This window comes from Catharus ustulatus, chromosome 7 (genome assembly GCF_009819885.2).
Source record: "Catharus ustulatus isolate bCatUst1 chromosome 7, bCatUst1.pri.v2, whole genome shotgun sequence".
Classification (NCBI taxonomy): Eukaryota; Metazoa; Chordata; class Aves; order Passeriformes; family Turdidae; genus Catharus; species Catharus ustulatus.
In genome coordinates this window covers 1,135,776-1,158,795 of record NC_046227.1, presented here as the reverse complement: position 1 = coordinate 1,158,795, position 23,020 = coordinate 1,135,776, and the positions used below count along the sequence as shown (strand labels likewise).

Sequence of the window (23,020 nt, the reverse complement as noted above, 5' to 3'; positions counted from 1 at the left end):
AGGTGTCATTGACTCCTCCACACTTGGGGATGGGTGGAATTACCACTTATTAGGCTTCCCAGCCCTCATCACAACAATCCTAAGGAGTAAGACTGAAGAGAAAGCCAGGGCACCCAAAGAACTCACCCAACTATCCATGCTCTCCCCTGGAGCAGCAGAGGAGGCTCTCCAGGAGGAACACTGCACAGGGCTCTTGCCAGCAGCCCAGGCAACCCGAAGTTTGGCATCATCTCCAAGGCTGCACCCAAACCCAAAGCCTCAGTGCCAGTCAAGCTTTGCTGGATGTGTCAAATCAGACCTGCTTCTGGCACGAGAGATGGACATGTCCATCAAAAAGGAGTTGTTAAGCTTTTCTGGGACTACTTGTGGGAGCTGTTTAGTAATGGAACCCAGCAATTTTTCATACTTTCCACAAATTTCAACAATCCCTTGGCTGCCGCAGTCAATGTCCCACCACAAACTTTTACTAGAAAACACTGCTGTTTAGCTACAACTGAGCACAATTTAAAAGCCAGAAGGAAAGATGCCTACACAAGATGTGGAAAAAAATCAGAGAAATAGAATCATATTAGGAATCAAAATGGGAACTTTCGTCCTATCACAACACAGAATTTCACCCTCCTGAACACAGAAATCAATCAAGGCATGGAATTAAACCAGACCCACCTCAGGTAGCTCCCTGTGCTTCTTCTGGGCACAGTTCAGACCTCCAATTGGAATGATGTTGGGCATCACGGGTCTTGGATAGTCAAGCACAAAATCTAACCTGAAGAGCCAAACAGAGCCCTTTCGTAAGAGATCCAGGAGAGTCACCTCCCGCTGCAGGAACTCAGAAGCCAGTTTTGAGTAGGATTTAGTATCAAGATCACAGACAAACATCTCCGGGACGTCGTAGAGGAGATTCTTCACTCGCTGGAGAAAGGTCATGTGGTCTGCATTGTCTGAAAATTCCCTGGGCACATAGGAAGGAGGACTGGGACACTGAGTGGCATCAACATCTAACTCACACGGGACTAATCTATAGAAAAATATGGCAGGAATTGAAAGATGCTCTGCCAAGATTGCCCCACAGGGTATGTAAGGGTCTGTAAAGACAGCATCAAACTTGCTCTCCTCAAGGTACCTGATGAGCTCTTTGTTTTGCAAGAGCTGTTCACAGCTGGAGATCCAAAAATCAGTGACTGTTTTCATACTTCTGTACATTTTAAAAAATTTTACAAAAGAAGATCCTTCTTCAAATGCAACACGAAAAAATGCCTTCATATCTTTCTCGAGATCTTCTTTTGTGAAGGGGACTGAGTACATTTTCATCTCATAGTTCTCAGATGGCTTGATGTGCACGGAGACTTCAGGTGCCAGCACAACCACCTCGTGTCCCTTCTGCCTCATTCTGTTCAGCACTTCCTGAACGCTGAGCCAGGGGCTTCCATCCACATTCATCACCAGGAGCTTCCCAGCAGTAGCCAGACCCAGCAGGGACAGGAGCAGAAACACAGCTGGTGGGGAAGGACTGAGCCCCGGGGCCATTCCTGCAGGGATCAGGTGAGTGCCTCCAGGGAATGAAATCCACAGCAGGACTGGATCACTTGCGTCCACTCTACACCTTCAAATTATCTGTGCCACAGCCCAGCTTTGGGTACTTATTTCATGTACTGAGTGGTTAATGTATAATCCCTGATATGATAAAAAGATGCAAAATGGGCATGGAATTCCTGCCAAGTCCATAGAACCGACAAATGTCACTAACTTTCTCTATCAGAAGAACAGTCCAGAATACCCTACAGGGAGGCAGGGGTTACTCCTGGGACTGCACTTTGGATACCATTCCTCTGGACGGACTTCTGTACATATGGGTGATGTGTCACATGTAGGAGATGTGACACATGCACATCACCATTCAGCCCAGTAGAGGCTTCTCCTTCTGCCCAGGTTAGGCTGTCCCTTGTCCTGCTCTCATGGAAAACTCATGTCTGGGTGACTGAGACCCCACAGCCATTCTGGAAGAGCTCCTTAAGATGTTTTATGGAATATGAAGACAGAAGAGATGGAAGAATGATGCCAGTTTATGAACAGACCTTCATGAGCACTCTGTGAGGGAGACTTTCCACAGAACAATTCAGAGCCTAACTCTGCCTTTGTTTTTGTCACTGACAAAGCACCAGTGGTGTCCAGCAGTGGTGGAGTTGTGTGAATGCTCATGTGGCCAATCCCACTGTGCATGGGGATGTCTGTAAGGTGTCATTGTCTCCTCACACTTGGGGATGGGTGGAATTCCCACGTATTGGGCTTTATGATCCCTGACCTCATCATAACAATCCTAAGGAACAAGACGAAGAGAAATCCAGGGCACCCAAAGAACTCACCCAACTATCCATGCTCTCTCCTGGAGCAGCAGAGGAGGCTCTCCAGGAGGAACACTGCACAGGGCTCTTGCCAGCAGCCCAGGCAACCCGAAGTTTGGCATCATCTCCAAGGCTGCACCCAAACCCAAAGCCTCAGTGCCAGTCAAGCTTTGCTGGATGTGTCAAATCAGACCCGCTCCAGGCACGAGAGATGGGCATGTCCATCAAAAAGGAGTTGTTAAGCTTTTCTGGGACTACCTGTGGGAGCTGTTTAGTAATGGAACCCAGCAATTTTTCATACTTTTCACAAATTTCAACAATCCCTTGGCTGCTGCAATCAATGTCCCACCACAAACTCTCACTAGAAAACACTGCTGTTTAGCTACAACTGAGCACCATTTCAAAGCCATAAGGAAAGATGACTACACAAGATGTTGAAAGTGTGGAAAAAATCAGAGAAATAGAATCATATTAGGAATCAAAATGGGAACTTTCTTCCTATCACAAAACAGAATTTCACCCTTCTGAAGAGTGTAATCAATCAAAGCACGAATTTAAACCAGACCCACCTCAGGCAGCTCTCTGTGCTTCTTCTGGGCACAGTTTAGTCCTCCAATTGGAATGATGTTGGGCATCACGGGTCTTGGATAGTCAAGCACAAAATCTAACCTGAAGAGCCAAACAGAGCCCTTTCGTAAGAGGTCCTGCACAGTCACATCCCGCTGCAGGAACTCGGAAGCCAGTTTTGAGTAGGATTTAGTATCAAGATCACAGAGAAAAATATTTGGGAGGTCATAGAGAAGATTCTTCACTCGCTGGAGAAAGGTCATGTGGTCTGCATTGTCTGAAAATGTCCTGGGCACATAGGAAGGAGGACTGGGACACTGAGTGGCTTCAAAATCTAACTCACACGGGACAAATCTATAGAAAAATATGGCAGGAACTGAAAGATGCTCTGCCAGGATTGCCCCACAGGTTAGGAAAGGGTCTGTAAAGACAGCATCAAACTTGCTCTCCTCAAGGTACCTGATGAGCTCTTTGTTCTGCAAGAGCTGTTCACAGCTGGAGACCCCATAATCAGTGATCCTTTTCATACTTCTGTACACTTTAAAAAATCTTTCAAAAAAAGATCCTTCTTCAAAAAAAACACGAAAAAATGCCTTCATATCTTTGTCGAGTTCTTCATTTCTAACGGGGACTGAGTACATTTTCATCTCATAGTTCTCAGATGGCTTGATGTGCATGGAGACTTCAGGTGCCAGCACAACCACCTCGTGTCCCTTCTGCCTCAGTCTGTTCAGTACTCCCTGAACGCTGAACCAGGGGCTCCCATCCACGTGCGTCACCAGGAGTTTCCCAGCAGTAGCCAGACCCAGCAGGGCCAGGAGCAGAACCACAACTGGTGGGGAAGGACTGAGCCCCGGGGCCATTCCTGCAGGGATCAGGGTAAGGTCTCCAGGGAAGGAAACCCACGGCAGCACTGGAGCACTGGTGTCTGCTCCACGCCTTCAGATCATCTGTGCCACAGCCCAACTTTGGGTCCTTACTTAATGTAATGGGTGGTAAATGTGTAATCCCTGATATGATAAAAAGATGCAAAAAGGCATGGAATTCCTGCCAAGTCCATAGAACCGACAAATGTCACTAACTTTCTCTATCAGAAGAACAGTCCAGAGTACCCTACAGGGAGGCAGGGGTTACTCCTGGGACTGCACTTTGGATTCCTTTCCTCTGGATGGACTTCTGTGCATGTGGGAGATGTCTCACATGTATGAGATGTGACACATGCACATCACCATTCAGCCCAGAAGAGGCTTCTCCTTCTGCCCAGGTTAAGCTGTCCCTTGTCCTGTTCTCATGGAAAACTCATGTCTGGGTGACTGAGACCCCACAGCCATTCTGGAAGAGCTCCTTAAGATGGTTTATGGAATATGAAGACAGAAGAGATGGGAGAATGATGCCAGTTTATGAACAGACCTTCATGAGCACTCTGTGAGGGAGACTTTCCACAGAACAATTCAGGGCCTAATTCTGCCTTTGTTTTTGTCACTGACAAAGCACCAGTGGTGTCCAGCAGTGGTGGAGTTGTGTGAATGCTCATGTGGCCAATCCCAGTGTGCATGGGGATGTCTGTAAGGTGTCATTGCCTCCTGCACATTTGGGGATGGGTGGAATTCCCACTTATTGGGCTTCCCAGCCCTCATCACAACAATCCTAAGGAGTAAGACTGAAGAGAAAGCCAGGGCACTCAAAGAACTCACCCAACTATCCATGCTCTCCCCTGGAGCAGCAGAGGAGGCTCTCCAGGAGGAACACTGCACAGGGCTCTTGGCAGCAGCCCAAGGAACCCAAGCACACGGCACATTGGATCAATTGGTGCATGCACAAGGCTGCACCCAAACACTCAGTGCCAGTCCAGCTGCACTGGTTGTGTCAAATCACACCACTCCGGGCATCAGGGATGGGCTTTGGAGCCAGCAAAGTGTTTTTAAGGTCTTCTGGGAGATCCCATGAGGACCAATCAGTATACAAATCCAAAACTTTGTCCCACTATCAACTAATTCTCACAATCCCTTTAGCTGGCAGAATCAACATTCCATCACAGATCCTTAGTGCATGCTCACTAGAGGACCCTGGTGTTTCGTTACAACAGAGAACCCCTGAAAAGACAGAAGGAACACCTCCCTTCACAGGAAATGGAAAGTCAGGAAGAAATGAGAGAAAAACAGTTCCTTTCATGAGGATTCCCCTCACTCACCAGAAATGGGAACTCAATTCCTATCCCAACACAGAAATCCACCCTCCTGAACACAGAAATCAATCAAGGCATGGATTTGAACCAGACCCACCTCAGGCAGCTCTCTGTGCTTCTTCGGAGAACAGTTCAGTCCTCCAATTGGAATGATGTTGGGCATCACGGGTCTTGGATAGTCAAGCACAAAATCTAACCTGAAGAGCCAAACAGAGCCCTTCCGTAAGAGATCCTGCACAGTCACCTCCCGCTGCAGGAACTCGGAAGCCAGTTTTGAGTAGGGTTTATTAGCAAAATCACAGAGAAAAATATTAGGGATGTCGTAGAGCAGATTCATCACTCGCTGGAGAAAGGTCATGTGGTCTGCATTGTCTGAAAATGTCCTGGGCACATAGGAAGGAGGACTGGGACACTGAGTGGCTTCAAATTCTAACTCACATGGTGTTAATCTATAGAAAAATATGGTAGGAATTGAAAGATGCTCTGCCAAGATTGCCCCACAGGGTAGGAAAGCGTCTGTAAAGACAGCATCAAACTTGTTCTCCTCAAGGTACCTGATGAGCTCTTTGTTTTGCAAGAGCTGTTCACAGCTGGAGATCCAAAAATCAGTGAGTCTTTTCGTACTTTCAAATACTTTAAAAAATCTTTCAAAAAAAGATCCTTCTTCAAATAAAACACGAAAATACGCCTTCATATCTTTCTCGAGATCTTCCTTTGTGAAGGGGACTGAGTATATTTTCATCTCATAGTTCTCAGATGGCTTGATGTGCACGGAGACTTCAGGTGCCAGCACAACCACCTCGTGTCCCTTCTGCCTCAGTGTGTTCAGCACTTCCTGAACGCTGAGCCATGGGCTCCCATCCACTTGCACCACCAGGAGCTTCCCAGCAGTAGCCAGACCCAGCAGGGCCAGGAGCAGAACCACAACTGGTGGGGAAGGACTGAGCCCCGGGGCCATTCCTGCAGGGATCAGGGTAAGGTCTCCAGGGAAGGAAATCCACAGCAGCACCGGAGCACTGGTGTCTGCTCCACGCCTTCAGATCATCTGTGCCACAGCCCAACTTTGGGTACTTATTTAATGTGCTGGGTGGTAAATGTGTAATCCCTGATATGATAAAAAGCTGCAAAATGGGCATGGAATTCCTGCCAAGTCCATAGAACCGATAAATACCTCCACCTTTCTCTATCAGAAGAACAGTCCAGAGTACCCTACAGGGAGGCAGGGGTTACTCCTGGGACTGCACTTTGGATTCCTTTCCTCTGGATGGACTTCTTTACATGTGGAGATGTGTCACATGTAGGAGATGTGACACATGCACATCACCATTCAGCCCAGAAGAGGCTTCTCTTCTGACCAGGTTAAGCTGTCCCTTGTCCTGCTCTCATGGAAAACTCATGTCTGGGTGACTGAGACCCCCACAGCCATTCTGGAAGAGCTCCTTAAGATGGTTTATGGAATATGAAGACAGAAGAGATGGAAGAATGATGCCAGTTTATGAAGAGACCTTCATGAGCGCTCTGTGAGGGAGACTTTCCACAGAACAATTCAGGACTTAATTCTGCCTTTGTTTTTGTCACTGACAAAGCACCAGTGGTGTCCAGCAGTGGTGGAGTTGTGTGAATGCTCACGTGGCCATTCCCAGTGTGCATGGGGATGTCTGTAAGGTGTCATTGTCTCCTGCACACTTGGGGATGGGTGGAATTCCCACTTATTGGGCTTCCCAGCCCTCATCACAACAATCTTAAGGAGTAAGACTGAAGAGAAAGCCAGGGCACCCAAAGAACTCACCCAACTATCCATGCTCTCCCCTGGAGCAGCAGAGGAGGCTCTCCAGGAGGAACACTGCACAGGGCTCTTGCCAGCAGCCCAGGCAACCCGAAGTTTGGCATCATCTCCAAGGTTGCACCCAAACCCAAAGCCTCAGTGCCAGTCAAGCTTTGCAGGATGTGTCAAATCAGACCTGCTTCAGGCATGAGGGCTGGGCATGTCCATCAAAAAGGAGTTGTTAAGCTTTTCTGGGAAAACCTGTGGGAGCTGTTTAGTAATGGAACCCAGCAATTTTTTATAGTTTCCACAAATTTCAACAATCCCTTGGCTGCTGCAATCAATGTTCCACCAGAAACCCTCACTGGAAAACACTGCTGTTTAGCTACAACTGAGCACCATTTAAAATCCATAAGGAAAGATGACTACACAGGATGTCGATTGTATGGGGAAAATGTGCAAAAAACAGTTCATTTCATGAGGATTCCCCTCACTCACCAGAAATGGGATCTTGATTGCTTTCAAAACACAGAAATCCACCCTCCTGAACACAGAAATCAATCAAAACACAGATTTAAACCAGACCTACCTGAGGCAGCTCCTTGTGAGCACAATTTACTCCTCCAATTGGAATGATGTTTGGCATTAGGGGTCTGGGATAGTCAAGCACAAAATCTAACCTCTGGAGCCAAACAGAGCTCTTCCGGAAGAGATCCAGCACAGTCACCTCCCTCTGCAGGAACTCAGAAGCGAGTTTTGAGAATTGGTCAAAGACAAAATCACAGAGGAAAATATCTGGGATGTCATGGAGCAGATTCTTCACTCGCTGGAGAAAGGTCATGCGGTCTGTATTGTCTGTATGTATCCTGGGGACATATGAAGGCGGCTTGGGACACTGAGTGGCTTCAAAATCTAACCCACACGGGATTCCTCGTAAGAAATACACAGAAGGAAGTGAAAGATGTTCTGCCAGGATTGCCCCACAGGGTAGGAAAGGGTCTGTAAAGACAGCATCAAACTTGCTCTCCTCAAGGTAACTGATGAGCTCCTTGTTTTGCAAGAGCTGTTCACAGCTGGAGAACTCCAAGTCAGCCAAACTTTTCATACTTCTGTACACTTTAAAAAATCTTTCAAAAAAAGATCCCTCTTCAAATGCAACCTGAAAGAATGACTTGAAAATTTTCTCCATCTCTTCCTCTGTGTAGGGGACTGAGTACATTTTCATCACAAAGTTCTTTGATGGCTTGATGTGCAAAGACACTTCAGGTGCCACCACGACCACCTCATGTCCCTTCTGCTGGAGCATGTCCACCACCTCCCGCATGCTGAGCCAGTGGCTCCCGTCCATTGGCACCACCAGGAGCTTCCCAGCACAAGCCAGGCCCAGGAGGGTCAGGAGCAGGACCACAACTGCTGGAGAAGGACTGAGCCCTGGGGCCATTCCTGCAGGGATCAGGTGAGTGCCTCCAGGGAAGGAAATCCACGGCAGCACCGGAGCACTGGTGTCCCTTCCACACTTTGAAGTGGTGTGTGCCACAGCCCAACTTTGGATCCTTATTTATTGCGCTGAGTGGTAAATCTATAACCCCTGATGTGATAAAAGGTTGCATAGGGGGCATGGAATTCCTGCCAAGTCCATAGAATCATCATGTAACTCCACCTTTCTGTATCAGAGGAACAGTAAAGGGTGCCCTAAGAAGCCAGAAATTGCTCCAGAACTGCACTTTGGATTCCTTCTCTCTGGCTGGACTTCTACGTGTTCAGGTGTTGTGTCACATATAGGGGATGTGTCACATGCACATCACCATTCAGCCCAGCAGAGATTTTCCTTCCCTTCAGGCAAGGCCTGTCCCCTCTCCCTCTCTCTTGGAAAACTCAAGTCTAGATGACCCAGACCCCATGGAAGCTGTTGAACAGTTCTTTTACAACAGTTTCCAGGCTGAGAAGACACAGAAGGTGGAAGGATGAGGCCAGGTTTCTGCAGGACGTGTGACCCACATCAAGCAGGAAACACGTCCAGTGCCCCAGACTTGTATCAGGGCATGCAAGGGTTGGCTTTGTAAGCTGGGAGGTTTGACCAGACATTTAGGAGCACTTTTGAGAGGGACTTTCCACAGAACAATTCAGGGCCTAATTTTGGCTTTCTTTTGGTCACTGACAATGGCCCCAAGAGAGTCCAGCAGTGGTGGAGTTGTGTGAATGCTCACATGGCCAATCCCAGTGTGCACGGCGATGTCTGCAAGCTGTCACAGCCACCTCCACACTTGGGCATGGGTGGAATTGCCATAGTGACTTTGTGATCCTACCTCACACCCCAGAAATCCTAAGGAATATGAGCAAAGAGAATGCCAGAGCAGCAAAACACCTCACCCAACATTTCGGCCTCACCACTGGAGCAGCAGAGGAGGCTCTCCAGGAGGAACACTACACAGGGCTCTTGGCAGCAGCCCAAGGAACCCAAGCACACGGCACATTGGATCAATTGGTGCATGCACAAGGCTGCACCCAAACACTCAGTGCCAGTCCAGCTGCGCTGGTTGTGTCAAATCAGACCACTCCGGGCATCAGGGATGGGCTTTGGAGCCAGCAAAGTGTTTTTAAGGTCTTCTGGGAGATCCCATGAGGACCAATCAGTATACAAATCCAAAACTTTGTCCCACTATCAACTAATTCTCACAATCCCTTTAGCTGGCAGAATCAAGGTTCCATCAGAGATCCTTAGTGCATGCTCACTAGAGGACCCTGGTGTTTCATTAAAACAGAGAACCTCTGAAAAGACAGAAGGAACACCTCCCTTCACAGGAAATGGAAAGTCAGGAAGAAATGAGAGAAAAACAGTTCCTTTCATGAGGATTCCCCTCACACACCAGAAATGGGAACTCAATTCCTGTCCCAACACAGAAATCCACCCTCCTGAACACAGAAATCAATCAAGGCATGGATTTAAACCAGACCCACCTCAGGCAGTTCCCTGTGCTTCTTCGGAGAACAGTTCAGTCCTCCAATTGGAATGATGTTGGGCATCACGGGTCTTGGATAGTCAAGCACAAAATCTAACCTGAAGAGCCAAACAGAGCCCTTCCGTAAGAGATCCTGCACAGTCACCTCCCGCTGCAGGAACGCAGAAGCCAGTTTTGAATAGGGTTTATAGGCAAAATCACAGAGAAAAATATTAGGGATGTCGTAGAGCAGATTCATCACTCGCTGGAGAAAGGTCATGTGGTCTGCATTGTCTGAAAATGCCCTGGGCACATAGGAAGGAGGACTGGGACACTGAGTGGCTTCAAAATCTAACTCACACGGGACAAATCTATAGAAAAATATGGCAGGAATTGAAAGATGCTCTGCCAAGATTGCCCCACAGGTTAGGAAAGGGTCTGTAAAGACAGCATCAAACTTACTCTCCTCAAGGTACCTGATGAGCTCTTTGTTTTGCAAGAGCTGTTCACAGTTGGAGAGCCCAAAATTAGTGACTCTTTTAGTACTTTCAAATACGTTAAAAAATCTTCCAAAAAAAGATCCCTCTTCAAATAAAAGATGAAAATACGCCTTCATATCTTTCTCGAGCTCTTCCTTTGTGTATGGGACTGAGTACATTTTCATCTCATAGTTCTCAGATGGCTTGATGTGCACGGAGACTTCAGGTGCCAGCACAACGACCTCGTGTCCCTTCTGCCTCAGTGTGTTCAGCACTTCCTGAACGCTGAGCCATGGGCTCCCATCCACGTGCGTCACCAGGAGCTTCCCAGCAGTAGCCAGACCCAGCAGGGACAGGAGCAGAACCACAACTGGTGGGGAAGGACTGAGCCCCGGGGCCATTCCTGCAGGGATAAGGTGAATGCCTCCAGGGAAGGAAACCCACGGCAGCACCAGAGCACTGGTGTCCACTCCACGCCTTCAGATAATGTGTGCCACAGCCCAACTTTGGGTCCTTATTTAATGTACTGGGTGGTAAATGTGTAATCCCTGATATGATAAAAAGATGCAAAAAGGCATGGAATTCCTGCCAAGTCCATAGAACCGACAAATTTCTCTTCATTTCTCTATCAGAAGAACAGTCCAGAATACCCTACAGGGAGGCAGGGGTTACTCCTGGGACTGCACTTTGGATTCCTTTCCTCTGGATGGACTTCTTTACATGTGGAGATGTGTCACATGTAGGAGATTTGACACATGCACATCACCATTCAGCCCAGAAGAGGCTTCTCTTCTGACCAGGTTAAGCTGTTCCATACCCTGCTCTCATGGAAAACTCATGTCTGGGTGACTGAGACCCCACAGCCATTCTGGCACAGCTCTTTAAGATGTTTTATAGGATATGAAGACAGAGGAGATAGAAGAATGATGCCAGGTTTCTGAACAGACCTTCATGAGCACTCTGTGAGGGAAACTTTCCACAAAACAATTCAGGACCTAATTCTGCCTTTGTTTTTGTCACTGACAAAGCACCAGTGGTGTCCATCAATGGTGGAGTTGTGTGAATGCTCATGTGGCCAATCCCAGTGTGCATGGAGATGTCTGTAAGGTGTCATTGTCTCCTCCACGCTTGGGGATGGGTGGAATTGCCACATATCGGGCTTCCCAGCCCTCATCACAACAATCCTAAGGAGTAAGAGTGAAGAGAAAGCCAGGGCACCCAAAGAACTCACCCAACTATCCATGCTCTCCCCTGGAGCAGTAGAGGAGGCTCTCCAGGAGGAACACTGCACAGGGCTCTTGCCAGCAGCCCAGGCAACCCGAAGTTTGGCATCATCTCCAAGGCTGCACCCAAACCCAAAGCCTCAGTGCCAGTCAAGCTATGCTGGATGTGTCGAATTAGACCTGCTCCAGGCATGAGAGCTGGGCATGTCCATCAAAAAGGAGTTGTTAAGCTTTTCTGGGAATACCTGTGGGAGCTGTTTAGTAATGGAACCCAGCAATTTTTCATACTTTCCACAAGTTTCAACTATCCCTTGGCTGCCGCACTCAATGTCCCACCACAAACTCTCACTAGAAGATCCTGGTGTTCACCAACAACTGAGCAGCATTTAAAAACCATAAGGAAAGATGCCTACACAGAATGTGGAAAGTCTGGAAGAAATCAGAGAAATAAAATCATATCGGGAATCAAAATTGGAACTAGATTCCTATCCTAAAACAGAAATCCACCCTCCTGAACACAGAAATCCATCAAGGTATGGATTAAAACCAGACCAACCTGAGGTAGCTCCTTCTGCTTCCTCGGAGAACAGTTTAGTCCTCCAATTGGAATGATGTTGGGCATCACGGGTCTTGGATAGTCAAGCACAAAATCTAACCTGAAGAGCCAAACAGAGCCCTTCCGTAAGAGGTCCTGCACAGTCACCTCCCGCTGCAGGAACCTGGAAGCCAGTTTTGAGTAGGGTTCAACAGGAAAATCACGGAGAAATATCTCTGGGATGTCATGGAGCAGATTCATCATTTGCTGGAGAAAGGTATTGTGGTCTCTAAGATAAAAAAGACCCTGGAACATAGGAAGGAGGGATTGGGACACTGAGTGGCATCAAAATCTAAACCGCATGGGATTCCTCATAAAAAATGCACAGAAGGAAGTGAAAGATGCTCTGCCAGGATTGCCCCACAGGGTAGGAAAGGGTCTGTAAAGACAGCATCAAACTTGCTCTCCTCAAGGTACCTGATGAGCTCCTTGTTTTGCGAGAGCCCAAAATTATTGAATCTTTTTGTGCTTTCACATACTTTAAAAAATCTTCCAAAAAAAGATCCCTCTTCAAATAAAAGATGAAAATACGTCTACATATCTTTCTCGAGAACTTCCTTTGTGTAGGGTACTGAGTACATTTTCATCTCATAGTTCTCAGATGGCTTGATGTGCACGGAGATTTCAGGTGCCAGCACAACCACCTCGTGTCCCTTCTGCCTCAGTCTGTTCAGTACTCCCTGAACGCTGAGCCAGGGGCTCCCATCCACGTGCGTCACCAGGAGATTCCCAGCAGTAGCCAGACCAAGCAGGGACAGGAGTAGAACCACAACTGGTGGGGAAGGACTGAGTCCCGGGGCCATTCCTGCAGATATCAGGGTAAGGTCTCCAGGGAAGGAAACCCACAGCAGCACCAGAGCACTGGTGTCTGCTCCACGCCTTCAGATAATGTGTGCCACAGCCCAGCTTTGGGTACTTATTTAATGTGCTGGGTGGTAAATGTGTAATCCCTGCTATGATGAAAGTCTGCAAAAAGGCATGGAATTCCTGCCAAGTCCATAGAACCAACAAATATCTCAACCTGTCTCTATCAGAACAGTCCAGAGTACCCTACAGGGAGGCAGGGGTTACTCCTGGGACTGCACTTTGGATACCATTCCTCTGGCTGCAGTTCTGCTCATGTGAGTGACGTGTCACATGCAGGGGATGTGACACATGCACATCACCATTCAGCACAGAAGAGGCTTCTCCTTCTGCCCAGGTTAGGTTGTCCCTTGTCCTGTTCTCATGGAAAACTCATGTCTGGGTGACTGAGACCCCCACAGCTGTTATGGGACATCTCTTTAAGATGGGTTTTTGAATATGAAGACAGAAGAGATGGAAGAATGATGCCAGTTTATGAACAGACCTTCATGAGCACTCTGTGAGGGAGACTTCCCACAGAACAATTCAGGGCCTAATTCTGCCTTTGTTTTTGTCACTGACAAAGCACCAGTGGTGTCCAGCAGTGGTGGAGTTGTGTGAATGCTCACGTGGCCATTCCCAGTGTGCATGCGGATGTCTGTAAGGTGTCATTGTCTCCTCACACTTGGGGATGGGTGGAATTCCCACTTATTGGGCTTTATGATCCCTGAACTCATCACAACAATCCTACGGATTAAGATTGAAGAGAAATTAAGGGCGCCAAAAGAACTCACCCAACTATCCATGCTCTCTCCTGGAGCAGCAGAGGAGGCTCTCCAGGAGGAACACTGCACAGGGCTCTTGCCAGCAGCCCAGGCAACCCGAAGTTTGGCATCATCTCCAAGGCTGCACCCAAACCCAAAGCCTCAGTGCCAGTCAAACTGTGCTGGATACGTCAAATCAGACCCGCTCTAGCCATGAGATTTAGTCACCTTGCTGGTGGCATCTATGTCCCATCAGAGACCATAACCAGAAAACCCTGTTGATTCCCTTCAGCTGAGCACCCTTTAAAAACCATAAGGAACTGCTACACACACAGGAAGTGGAAAATCAGGAAGAAGGAGAGAAAATCAGTTCCTTTGACAAGGATTCATCTCACTCACCAGAAACGGAAACTCAGTGTCTATTGCCTGTAAAAATTCTCCCCTTCTGATCACAGAAAACAATCAAGTCTTGAATTAAAATCAGACCCACCTGAGACAGCTCCTTGTGAGCACAATTTACTCCTCCAATTGGAATGATGTTGGGCATCAAAGGCCTTGGATACTCTAAAACAAATTCTGACCTCAAGAGCCAAACTGAAGCCTGGCGTAAGAGATCCTGCACAGTCACATCCCTCTGGAGGAACTCAGAAGCAAGTTTTGAGTAGGGTTCAAAGGCAAAATCACAGAGAAAAATATCTGGGATGTCATGAAGTAGATTCTTCACCCGCTGGAGAAAGGTCATGTGGTCTGTAAGTTGTGTAAATCCCCTGGGGACATAGGAGGGGGGCCTGGGACACTGAGTGGCATCAAAATCTAACCCACACGGGATTCCTCGTAAGAAATACACAGAAGGAAGTGAAAGATGCTTCGCCAGGATCGCCCCACACAGTAGGACAGGGTCTGTAAGGACAGCATCAAACTTGCTCTCCTCAAGGTACCTGATGAGCTCCTTGTTTTGCAGGAGATGTCCACAGCTGGTTACCCCAAAATTCGTGATTCTTTTAATACCTTGGTATGCTTTAACAAATCTTTCCAGAAAAGATCCTTGTTCAAATGAAAAATGAAAAAATGCCTGGAATTCTTTCTTCAAATCTTCCTCTGTGTAAGGGACCGAGTACACTTTCATCACAAAACTCTTTGATGTCTTGATGCGCATAGTGACTTCAGGTGCCACCACGACCACCTCATGTCCCTTCTGCTGGAGCATGTCCACCACCTCCCGCATGCTGAGCCAGTGGCTCCCGTCTGCCGGCAGCACCAGGAGCTTCCCAGCAGCAGCCAGACCTAGCAGGGACAGGAGCAGAACCACAACTTGTGGGGAAGGACTGAGCCCCGGGGCCATTCCTGCAGGGATCAGGTGAGTGCCTCCAGGGATGGAGATGTCCAGCTTAGTGTTTTTAAGTGATCTGGTCTCTGGTTTTTATGGATGATCTTTAGACTTATTTGCATTTGGTAAATATTTAAACACAGACATGGCAAAGGTGGCAGAAAAGCTGTTAACCTTCACCCTATTTGGCAGACACCAATCAGGGCAGGAGCTACCCTGGGAAACACCCCCTCTCTGTATTGGAGGAACACTGGAGTTCGAGGAATGCTGCCTGGGAGGAGGTCAGGAAGTCCAAGGTGCAGCTGGAGCTGAACTTGGCCTGGCTGAAAATAATAAGAAGGGCTACTATGGGTCTATCAGCCACAACAAGAAGGTCAAAGGAAGCATTTCTCCCCCAGTAAGCAAGACTAGGAAACTGGTAACAATAGACAATGTGAAGACTGAGGGAATCAAGAATTTTTCTTGCCTCAGCCTTCACTGGAAACCTCTCTTCCCACACCTCTTGAGTCTATGAATAGCAAGATTGGGCTGGGGGAGCAAAATTCCACCCAGTGTAAGGGAAGATCATGTAGTTAACCACTTGAGGAATCCAGACATAAGGACACCTGATGACCCAAATACATGAGACCCCATGAGATGCATCCAAGAGTCCTGAGGGAATTGGTTGATGGAGTTACCAAGTCACTCTCTGTGATATTTGAAAAATCCTGGCAGTTAGGTGAAGTCACAGTGACTGGGAAAAGGGAAACTTCACACCCACCTTTTAAAAGGACAGAAAGGAATCCCCTGAGAACTACCAACTTGTCAGCCTCACCTCTGTGCCATGGAATAGACCCTCCTAGGAGTCATTTTATGATTCAAGTAAATGAGGGAATCTTCTACAAGTGGTCTGCTCAAAAGAGCTAATTAACAGATCATTAATTTTCCAAACAAGAATTTTCAGTGTAAGATAATTCCTCCTCTGCCATTCCATATTGTTTTCTGTTTGCAAAAGATTAGAAAAAACATTACAACTTCACATGGGAAATGGTAAATGGAAAATTGGCTCACTGGTTCATTTCCCTGCAAGGCCTCTTTTTGGAAGGAAGAAGTAGGGGTTGGAAGGAGGAAGGACACATCCATGTTTTTTGCCAACTGCACTTAAAACTGAGTTAGTAACTCAGAAATACCATTCTAGATTAATCTGGGGAGAGTTTGCCCCTTGGCCACGAAAGCGAACAATATTAATGCACAGACAGGATTTGCAGACAAGCCTTAATCATGAAAGTTATTGTACAGAAGTAATTTTGACAATAGAATAATTTAGTGTTGAGGTTAATAGCCTATATCAGAATATTTTAAAGGACATTTATCAAACTACTGCGGCTCTGGGCGCATCCTTTGTAGGGAAACTTATGGGAAGGCAGCATAAGCTCATGCAGATGCTGTCAGAGCAACCAGAACATTATCTACCACTTGGTGCATTATGATGCTTCATTTCTTAATTATGAAAGAGTGGGTCTATTAACTAAAAAGATTTCCTATTTTTAAAAATCAATTGTGACAGTAAAACCAATGCATGGACAGCGTTATAGTCAGACAAAGCATTTGAAAACAGCATTAAACATTCATATATTTTACCATGGCAATCACCAATCTGAGATAATGGCTTTTTCTTCCCACAGTTTATACCTTCAATAAAAACTATGTTGGGCATCACTGCCATGGGATACTCAAATCGAAAATCTGTTCTTTCAAGCCAAATGGATCCATGGCTTAAGAGCTCCTTCACTGTTATTTGTCTGTGAAGAACATCTTAGGCCAGATGTTTAAATGGAAAATAGGCAAAATGGTAAAGAAAGGAATCTATGAACTTGAGAACTGAGTTTTCACATGCTGGATTAACACCTGGTGGTCTAAACTGTCCATAAATGTTCTTGGGATGTAGGAAGGCAGGTCTGGGCACTGAGCAATCTGCAAATATGAACTGCAGGGAAATACCTGGAGAGAGAAAACAGATGGGACTGAGAAATGCAGAGCCAGGATTTGTCGACATGGTACAGGAGGATCTCTGAGAACTAAGTTGAATTTACTGCTTTGGAGATACTGCATCAGATCCTTGTTGCGCAGCAGATTGCTGCAGGAGGAGGTGTACAGCTTGGAGATGAACCAGACTTTTTCAAGGAGAGTAGTAATTCTTTGATGAAAAGGTTTTCTTTCAGAAAAATAATTCCCAAGGGAGTGCATACATACTCTCAGCTCATCCCTACATAATGGCACTGGATACCTTTTGAGGGTGTAACGTGCGGATGCCTCCAGGCTCGAGTTTGTTTCTGGTGCCATGGTGACAATTTGGTGGCCTTTCTGGCTCAGGACCATCAGCAGTGAGTGCAGGCTAAGTCAGTGACTCTCATCCATGGGCACCACCAGCAGCTTCCCACCACCGGTCGAGCACAGCAGGGACAGGAAAAGCAGAATCCTCACCAAAGCTGAGTAGCTGTATTTACCCACAGGAGCCATGTTCCCAGAAATCCAAATCCTGCTCATCTGCTCCAACCTAGTAGCTTTTAAATACAGCCACAGCTCCCTGCCAGATTCCCACATTCCCCCTAATGACTGGGCTTTTCCAACAGAACCATTCACAGGTAACCACTGAATGCATTGATAAACCATTTAACTGATAAATTAGTTTGGGTTGGGCAGAACTGGGCTTGGTAAGTGAGACTGCCTTCCACCTCAATCTGTGCTGATTGATGCTGGATTGAAAATAAAATCAGGCTTTGCCAAAATAAACCCCCAAGGATAGTGCTGGCACTTGGAAGTAACTAGGTTTGCTGAAAGCAGGTATTAAAAAGTTTTATTTCTTTCCTTCTTTTTGAGAAGCATTATACAGCTGGTCTGAAATGCTTAGCAATTTTATGTTTAAAATTATAAAAGTGTGCCACTATACAGCACAAGAGGTTCTGGAATTTACATATGACTCAGCACTGGAGCCAGGAACACCACCGGGTATGAATTTAATCCACTGGAGAAGCAGAGGTGTTTGCATCAGTGAAGGAAAACCACTGGGTTGATGCTGCCATGCACACCACTCCTTGTTCTCATACTGACCTATCTTTCTCCATCATTTTCTCCTTCCGGGAGTGACAGGAAGAAATCAGGAGTGAATAATCAATATTTCCGCAATAAATATTGCTGCTGGACTTTAATCTCTACTTCTTGAAAAAAAAAAAAAGAGAGAGAGGGAGCCTTGCCCTCAGAGAAGAGTTTGGTTCCATGCTGGAGCTGCTACATGGCTTTGCCTGCAGGCAGGATAGATATCTTGCTGCTTTCCCAGAGGACCTGCCTGGCTTCGTCCCTCAGCTCTGATGGAGAGAAGAGACAGCAAAATGCACTGCCCTGATAAAAGGGGGGCTTGGTAACAGTTTGAAAGGGACCTTTGTGAAAAAGCAGAGCAACAGAAACTAACAATTCAATGCTGGCGCTTAGGGAAGTGCTAGGAGTGAAGCAAAGTCAGAGGGTAGGGAAGGTTGGCTCTGGGGAAGGTGTGGAAACCAAATCTCTTTTCTTGTGAAGTTTCTCTCATTCATGTTCACAAAAGCCTTTGAATTTCAGGGAAGAGTAAGAGTGGTGCTAGGCCAGAAGAATCCATTCTAAGGGCTTTGGGAAGGTTTGCAAGTGAAAAAAGTTCAAGGGAAGAAAAGAGTAGAGTTTGTTGATTTTTAAGTAATGTTCAAAAGATAAAAATTTTCCTTTTTAGGAAACCAAATTATGTATTGCTGAGAGACCAGCATGATACTAACTACAGATCCATCACAGCTGGCTTTGCATGAGACTGTTCCACTGACAGCACAAGCAAGCAAGAATACACATCACATGCAGCAAGAAGCTAATGTACATCCTGAGCACCATCGAGATAATCAAGGGCTTTTTAGAACACAGATTCCCCAGCAACCACCCATCAAAATTTCCCCATCCAAACTGGATGTGTCTTAAAACAGATGTTGAGATTTCAGCTGGGTTTCATAGAAGCTGTTAGACCAACACCTTCACCACAAAATATGAGCCTTTGACTCCAAAACTGCCGTCATGTAACAGGGAACATGATGCTCTTGCACATGACCCAGAGAGATATTTTTCTGACTAGGTAAGCAGCTACTGGTCTTGAAGAAATATTCTCCAGCCTTCTATGTAAGGAAAAAAGCTATAGGAGGAGCTGTTATAATTCACCAGCCCATCTTGGCATTAAGTCCTGCCTGAGAACTTCTGTGCCTGATTTCAGCTGAAATTAAACACAGCATAGCACATGATGCCCTCACCAAACAAAATCCTCATGTTGGGCATACCTAAAGAAAGGAGCTAGAAAAATATTTTGTGCTCCTGCTTAGGCTTTTATGTGGACTGGCTGTACAGACGGTCTTAATCTAAATTATATCCTTAGGTAGAATCCCAGAATGGTTTCACCCCCTGCCATGGGCAAGGAACACTTCCACTATCCCAGATTGCTTCAAGCACCATCCAACCCAGCCTTGGATACTTCCAGGGGTTCAGGCAGCCACAGCCTCTCTGTGAAATCTGTGTCAGGACCTTGCCATTGTCACAGGGAAGATTTCTTCCCAATATCCCATCTGATCCTTTCCTCTGGAACTCAAAGCCATTCCCCTTGTGCCATCACTTCAGGCTCTTCAGTCTCTCTCCAAGAGAGAGATAAGATACATCCCTATAAAATGCTTCATTTGGATCATGCAGGTGTGTGACTCCCACAACCTCTCCCAGCCAGCCACTGACCTGAGGTAACGGCTTCTTCTTCTCTCCACAGTGGATGCCTCCAATGAAAACCATGTTGGGCATGACAGGCATGGGATACTCAAAGACAAAGTCAATTCTCCGCAGCCAGACCGATCCATGACTTAAAAGCTCTGTCATTGTCATCGGTTTTTGGAGGATCTCTGAGGCCAGCTCTTCAAATTGAGAATAGGCGATATTGCAGATGAAGGACTCAGAAAGGGCAATCAGGAAGTTCCTCACCCTCTGGGAGAAGGTCATGTGGTCCGTGTTTTCCGAGAACATGCGTGGGACGTAGGATGGCGGGTCCGGGCCCTGAGCCGCGCGAACCTCTAAGGCACATGGGACCAGCCGCAGGAAGAAAACACTGGGGATGGAGAAGTGCAGGGCAATGATCTGCCCACAAGGAGACACAGGATCCGTGAGCAGGGCATCGAAGTGACTGTCTCCGATGTACTTCATCAGCTCTTGGTTGTACAGCAAGGACTTGCAGGAAGCATGAAACATAGTCCCGCTCTTCCGATAATCTCCTAAAAGCTTCCAGAATCTCACCAGGAAAGGTTCTTGGTTGAAAGCTCTTGCAGTAGCAGCGTGTATGTGTTCTTCCATGTCCTCTTTTGTCAATGGTACAGGGTAGGTTTTCAGTTCATAGATATCCGCGGAATCAATCAGGATTTTGTTGTCTGGTGCAATGACCACGATTTCGTGCCCTCTCTTGCTCAGCTCAACCAGCACTTTTTTCATACTGAGCCAGTGGCTGCCCTCCATGGGGATCACCAGCAGCCTCCCAGCAGCAGCCGGGCTCAGGAGGCACAATAAGGGGAGAAGCAGTGCCACAAGCATGGTATGGGCTGTGCAGAGAGGAACCCTTGCACCTGAGAGGCCAGGGCTGCTTTTCCAGCTTTTGTAGCCATACTCTACCTCTGCCCTTTGGACTCTCCTCCCATTTCAGGTCATCAGAGCTTTGCAACAATGCCATGACAGCAATAAATGATTAGGAACAATTAAGGGCAGGTTTGGACTCCAAAGGTGGCTTGGCGACAGTCAAGAAAGGTGTGTCACCTTCACACACACCACACTAAGGTTATTGGTTCAATGCCACCTTCTTCCCTCAGCAGGACCCAGCTTTGTGGCAATTCTTGCCACCAGCCCACCACGCCCTAGGTCTAATGACAAAATGCAGGGAAAATCTGTGAAGAAAATGCAGCCACAGAGTGGATGCTAAGAAACACTGCTGTTTTTCATGGGAGAACTGTGCCTATCAAGAGAGCACTGAAGGGACGCATTTCCATCGCTGTCACAGGAGGCTGAAAAAAGTTGTTGTAAACTGAGGTAATTTAGCATTTTTAAAAAGTATTTTCTTCCCTAATGAATCTGCTGCAAGTAGTTTAGAAAAACATAACTTACAGTGAAGATTATGATGAGAAATCAGTGGTTTTGCAGTACCTGGTGTTTGGATTTTGATCTTATTTTCAATAGTCAAAAACCTGAGAAAATTAATTTTCCTTAATGCAAACTTGTGTTTTGTTGGAAGATCGGCAGACAGCAGAAAATTTTTCCTCATCTCTCCATATACCTTTAACTTGACCCCTTATCCTATCATGTATAAAATGAAGTTACAAAAGAGCATTTCACCCTTGCACCCCAGATAACACAGACCAACAACACCTCTCTCAATACAAATCATGAATCATTCATGGCCAATGTTGGGCCAGTTCATGACCCCAACACCATGTCCAGGTCCTTCTTGGTTATAAATGGCTGAGGGTTTAATGCTGTTGATAACCTCTCAAGAAAGTTTATAAGTAGGTGAATACTGGAAACAATTTCCTCTTCTAAAAATTCTGGAGTTTTTATATTTAAATCCTTGTGGGAGCTCTTTTTCCCATGCAGTTTCTGCATGGTTCTTCCCAAACTTGGTAGAAAATCTTAGACTTTGCTGAGAAGCTGCTTTCCAAAAGCAGCACCAGGATGTACCACGCAATCCCAAATTTCAGGAGAACAATCCTAATTGTCTTTTTCCACCTGACATTGCAAAAAAAGAAGTGAACTAATGGAAGAGTTATGGGCAAAGAAAGGGAGAGGAGGCCAGAATGGGGACACAAAGAAGGAGTTTTGGTCTTTGGTTCCTGTCTTGAAAACCCCTTTTGTGTATTGTGAGCAAGACGAAATCTAGGAGAAGGTGTGACACCATCAATTAATCCCATTACAGGAATGTTTTCTCTTTGTAAAAGGAAAAGCAATGCCAGAACAAAGCCTTTTGGATGGTGCTAAAGAAGTCCTCATGATGAAAAACTATCATCAGCATAAAAGTTTTTCCATTCTGGTCATAAATGGAGGTGGGACTCCCAGCATCCTCAGTCAGGAGAAACACATCCTTATAGCCTGAGGCAAAGGGATTTGTCTCATGACACCCAGAGAGTGCTGTTACTACACTGAGTAGGTCCACTCTGTCACACTGGACATGGGGGAAACACCCTTAGACATGCAAAACCAATTTCTGGAGAGGGCCAATGCTGGAGAGGTGAGAGACCGCACAGACTGAAAGCAGAAGGCTGAACAGATTCACAAATAATTCTCAGGAAATGCAGGAAATCTGGATGCAAAGAATTTATTGCAAGTGCTGTGACAAGAGCTGATGAAATGAGCTTGGAAGATGCTGCTTGGTGTTTTTTCTACTCTGCACTTGAGCAGATTTTCAATGACAAATCAGTTGTCTGAAAACAGCCAAATCAAGTTAATTTTCCTTGACCAGAACAGAAAAAGTCTCTTCATAGAATGGCCACACTTTCTTATGGACTCCACAGAGTTCCTGTATTTCGTACCAGACCATCAGGGCAAAAACTGTGGGAAAAGGGAGTCAACAACAGGAAGGGCAAGAGAAATTAGAGATAAAGGGACAACAGACAAAGAATGGATGAAGTTCATAGATTATCACAGGATCAGCTGAGGTCAGATCTAAGCTGGGTAATTATTGTTGAGAAAATTAATAGCCAGGCTCATTTTCCATAGCAACAGATAAGTTTCTATGTGTTTGTTTTTCACAATGAGTAGCAAAGGGTACCTGGAACACTCTCAGCTCTGAAGGGTATTGTGCTTAACAGCTCCTGCTTTATGTGCAAACAAGGAGATGAGGAACTGAGGATTCCAAATGTGAGAGAGCCAGGTGCCTGCTTGGAGGAAAGCCTTCCCCATTGCATACCTAAGGACATTAAGGCTTGGCTGAG

The 23,020-nt window shown here is 46.4% G+C and overlaps 7 protein-coding genes and 1 pseudogene across 7 annotated transcripts; all 8 read right to left on the bottom strand.

Annotated features, from left to right (window-relative positions):
• Nucleotides 1-651: 651 nt before the first annotated feature.
• On the bottom strand, nucleotides 652-1,527 carry LOC116998679 (UDP-glucuronosyltransferase 1A1-like). Its single transcript, XM_033064683.1, has one exon. The coding sequence runs from the start codon at nucleotides 1,525-1,527 to the stop codon at nucleotides 652-654; it is 876 nt and encodes a 291-aa protein (XP_032920574.1).
• A 1,369-nt stretch (nucleotides 1,528-2,896) lies between these two features.
• Nucleotides 2,897-3,772, bottom strand: LOC116998678 (UDP-glucuronosyltransferase 1A1-like). The gene has a single exon (XM_033064682.1). The coding sequence runs from the start codon at nucleotides 3,770-3,772 to the stop codon at nucleotides 2,897-2,899; it is 876 nt and encodes a 291-aa protein (XP_032920573.1).
• A 1,179-nt stretch (nucleotides 3,773-4,951) lies between these two features.
• Nucleotides 4,952-6,052, bottom strand: LOC116998677 (UDP-glucuronosyltransferase 1A1-like). Its single transcript, XM_033064680.1, has 2 exons — nucleotides 5,192-6,052; nucleotides 4,952-5,002 (listed from the first exon to the last, which is right to left on the bottom strand). Exons 1-2 carry the CDS (start codon nucleotides 6,050-6,052, stop codon nucleotides 4,952-4,954), a joined length of 912 nt encoding a protein of 303 aa, XP_032920571.1.
• Nucleotides 6,053-7,433: 1,381 nt separating this feature from the next.
• LOC116998676 (UDP-glucuronosyltransferase 1A1-like) lies at nucleotides 7,434-8,486 on the bottom strand. Its single transcript, XM_033064679.1, has one exon. The coding sequence runs from the start codon at nucleotides 8,298-8,300 to the stop codon at nucleotides 7,434-7,436; it is 867 nt and encodes a 288-aa protein (XP_032920570.1). The 5' UTR covers nucleotides 8,301-8,486.
• Nucleotides 8,487-9,802: 1,316 nt separating this feature from the next.
• Nucleotides 9,803-10,678, bottom strand: LOC116998675 (UDP-glucuronosyltransferase 1A1-like). The gene has a single exon (XM_033064678.1). The coding sequence runs from the start codon at nucleotides 10,676-10,678 to the stop codon at nucleotides 9,803-9,805; it is 876 nt and encodes a 291-aa protein (XP_032920569.1).
• A 1,312-nt stretch (nucleotides 10,679-11,990) lies between these two features.
• On the bottom strand, nucleotides 11,991-12,898 carry LOC116998674 (annotated as a pseudogene).
• Nucleotides 12,899-13,646: 748 nt separating this feature from the next.
• Nucleotides 13,647-15,044, bottom strand: LOC116998673 (UDP-glucuronosyltransferase 1A1-like). Its single transcript, XM_033064677.1, has 2 exons — nucleotides 14,193-15,044; nucleotides 13,647-13,685 (listed from the first exon to the last, which is right to left on the bottom strand). Exons 1-2 carry the CDS (start codon nucleotides 15,042-15,044, stop codon nucleotides 13,647-13,649), a joined length of 891 nt encoding a protein of 296 aa, XP_032920568.1.
• Nucleotides 15,045-19,679: 4,635 nt separating this feature from the next.
• LOC116998672 (UDP-glucuronosyltransferase 1A1-like) lies at nucleotides 19,680-20,636 on the bottom strand. Its single transcript, XM_033064676.1, has one exon. The coding sequence runs from the start codon at nucleotides 20,634-20,636 to the stop codon at nucleotides 19,680-19,682; it is 957 nt and encodes a 318-aa protein (XP_032920567.1).
• Between the last annotated feature and the right edge of the window lie 2,384 nt (nucleotides 20,637-23,020).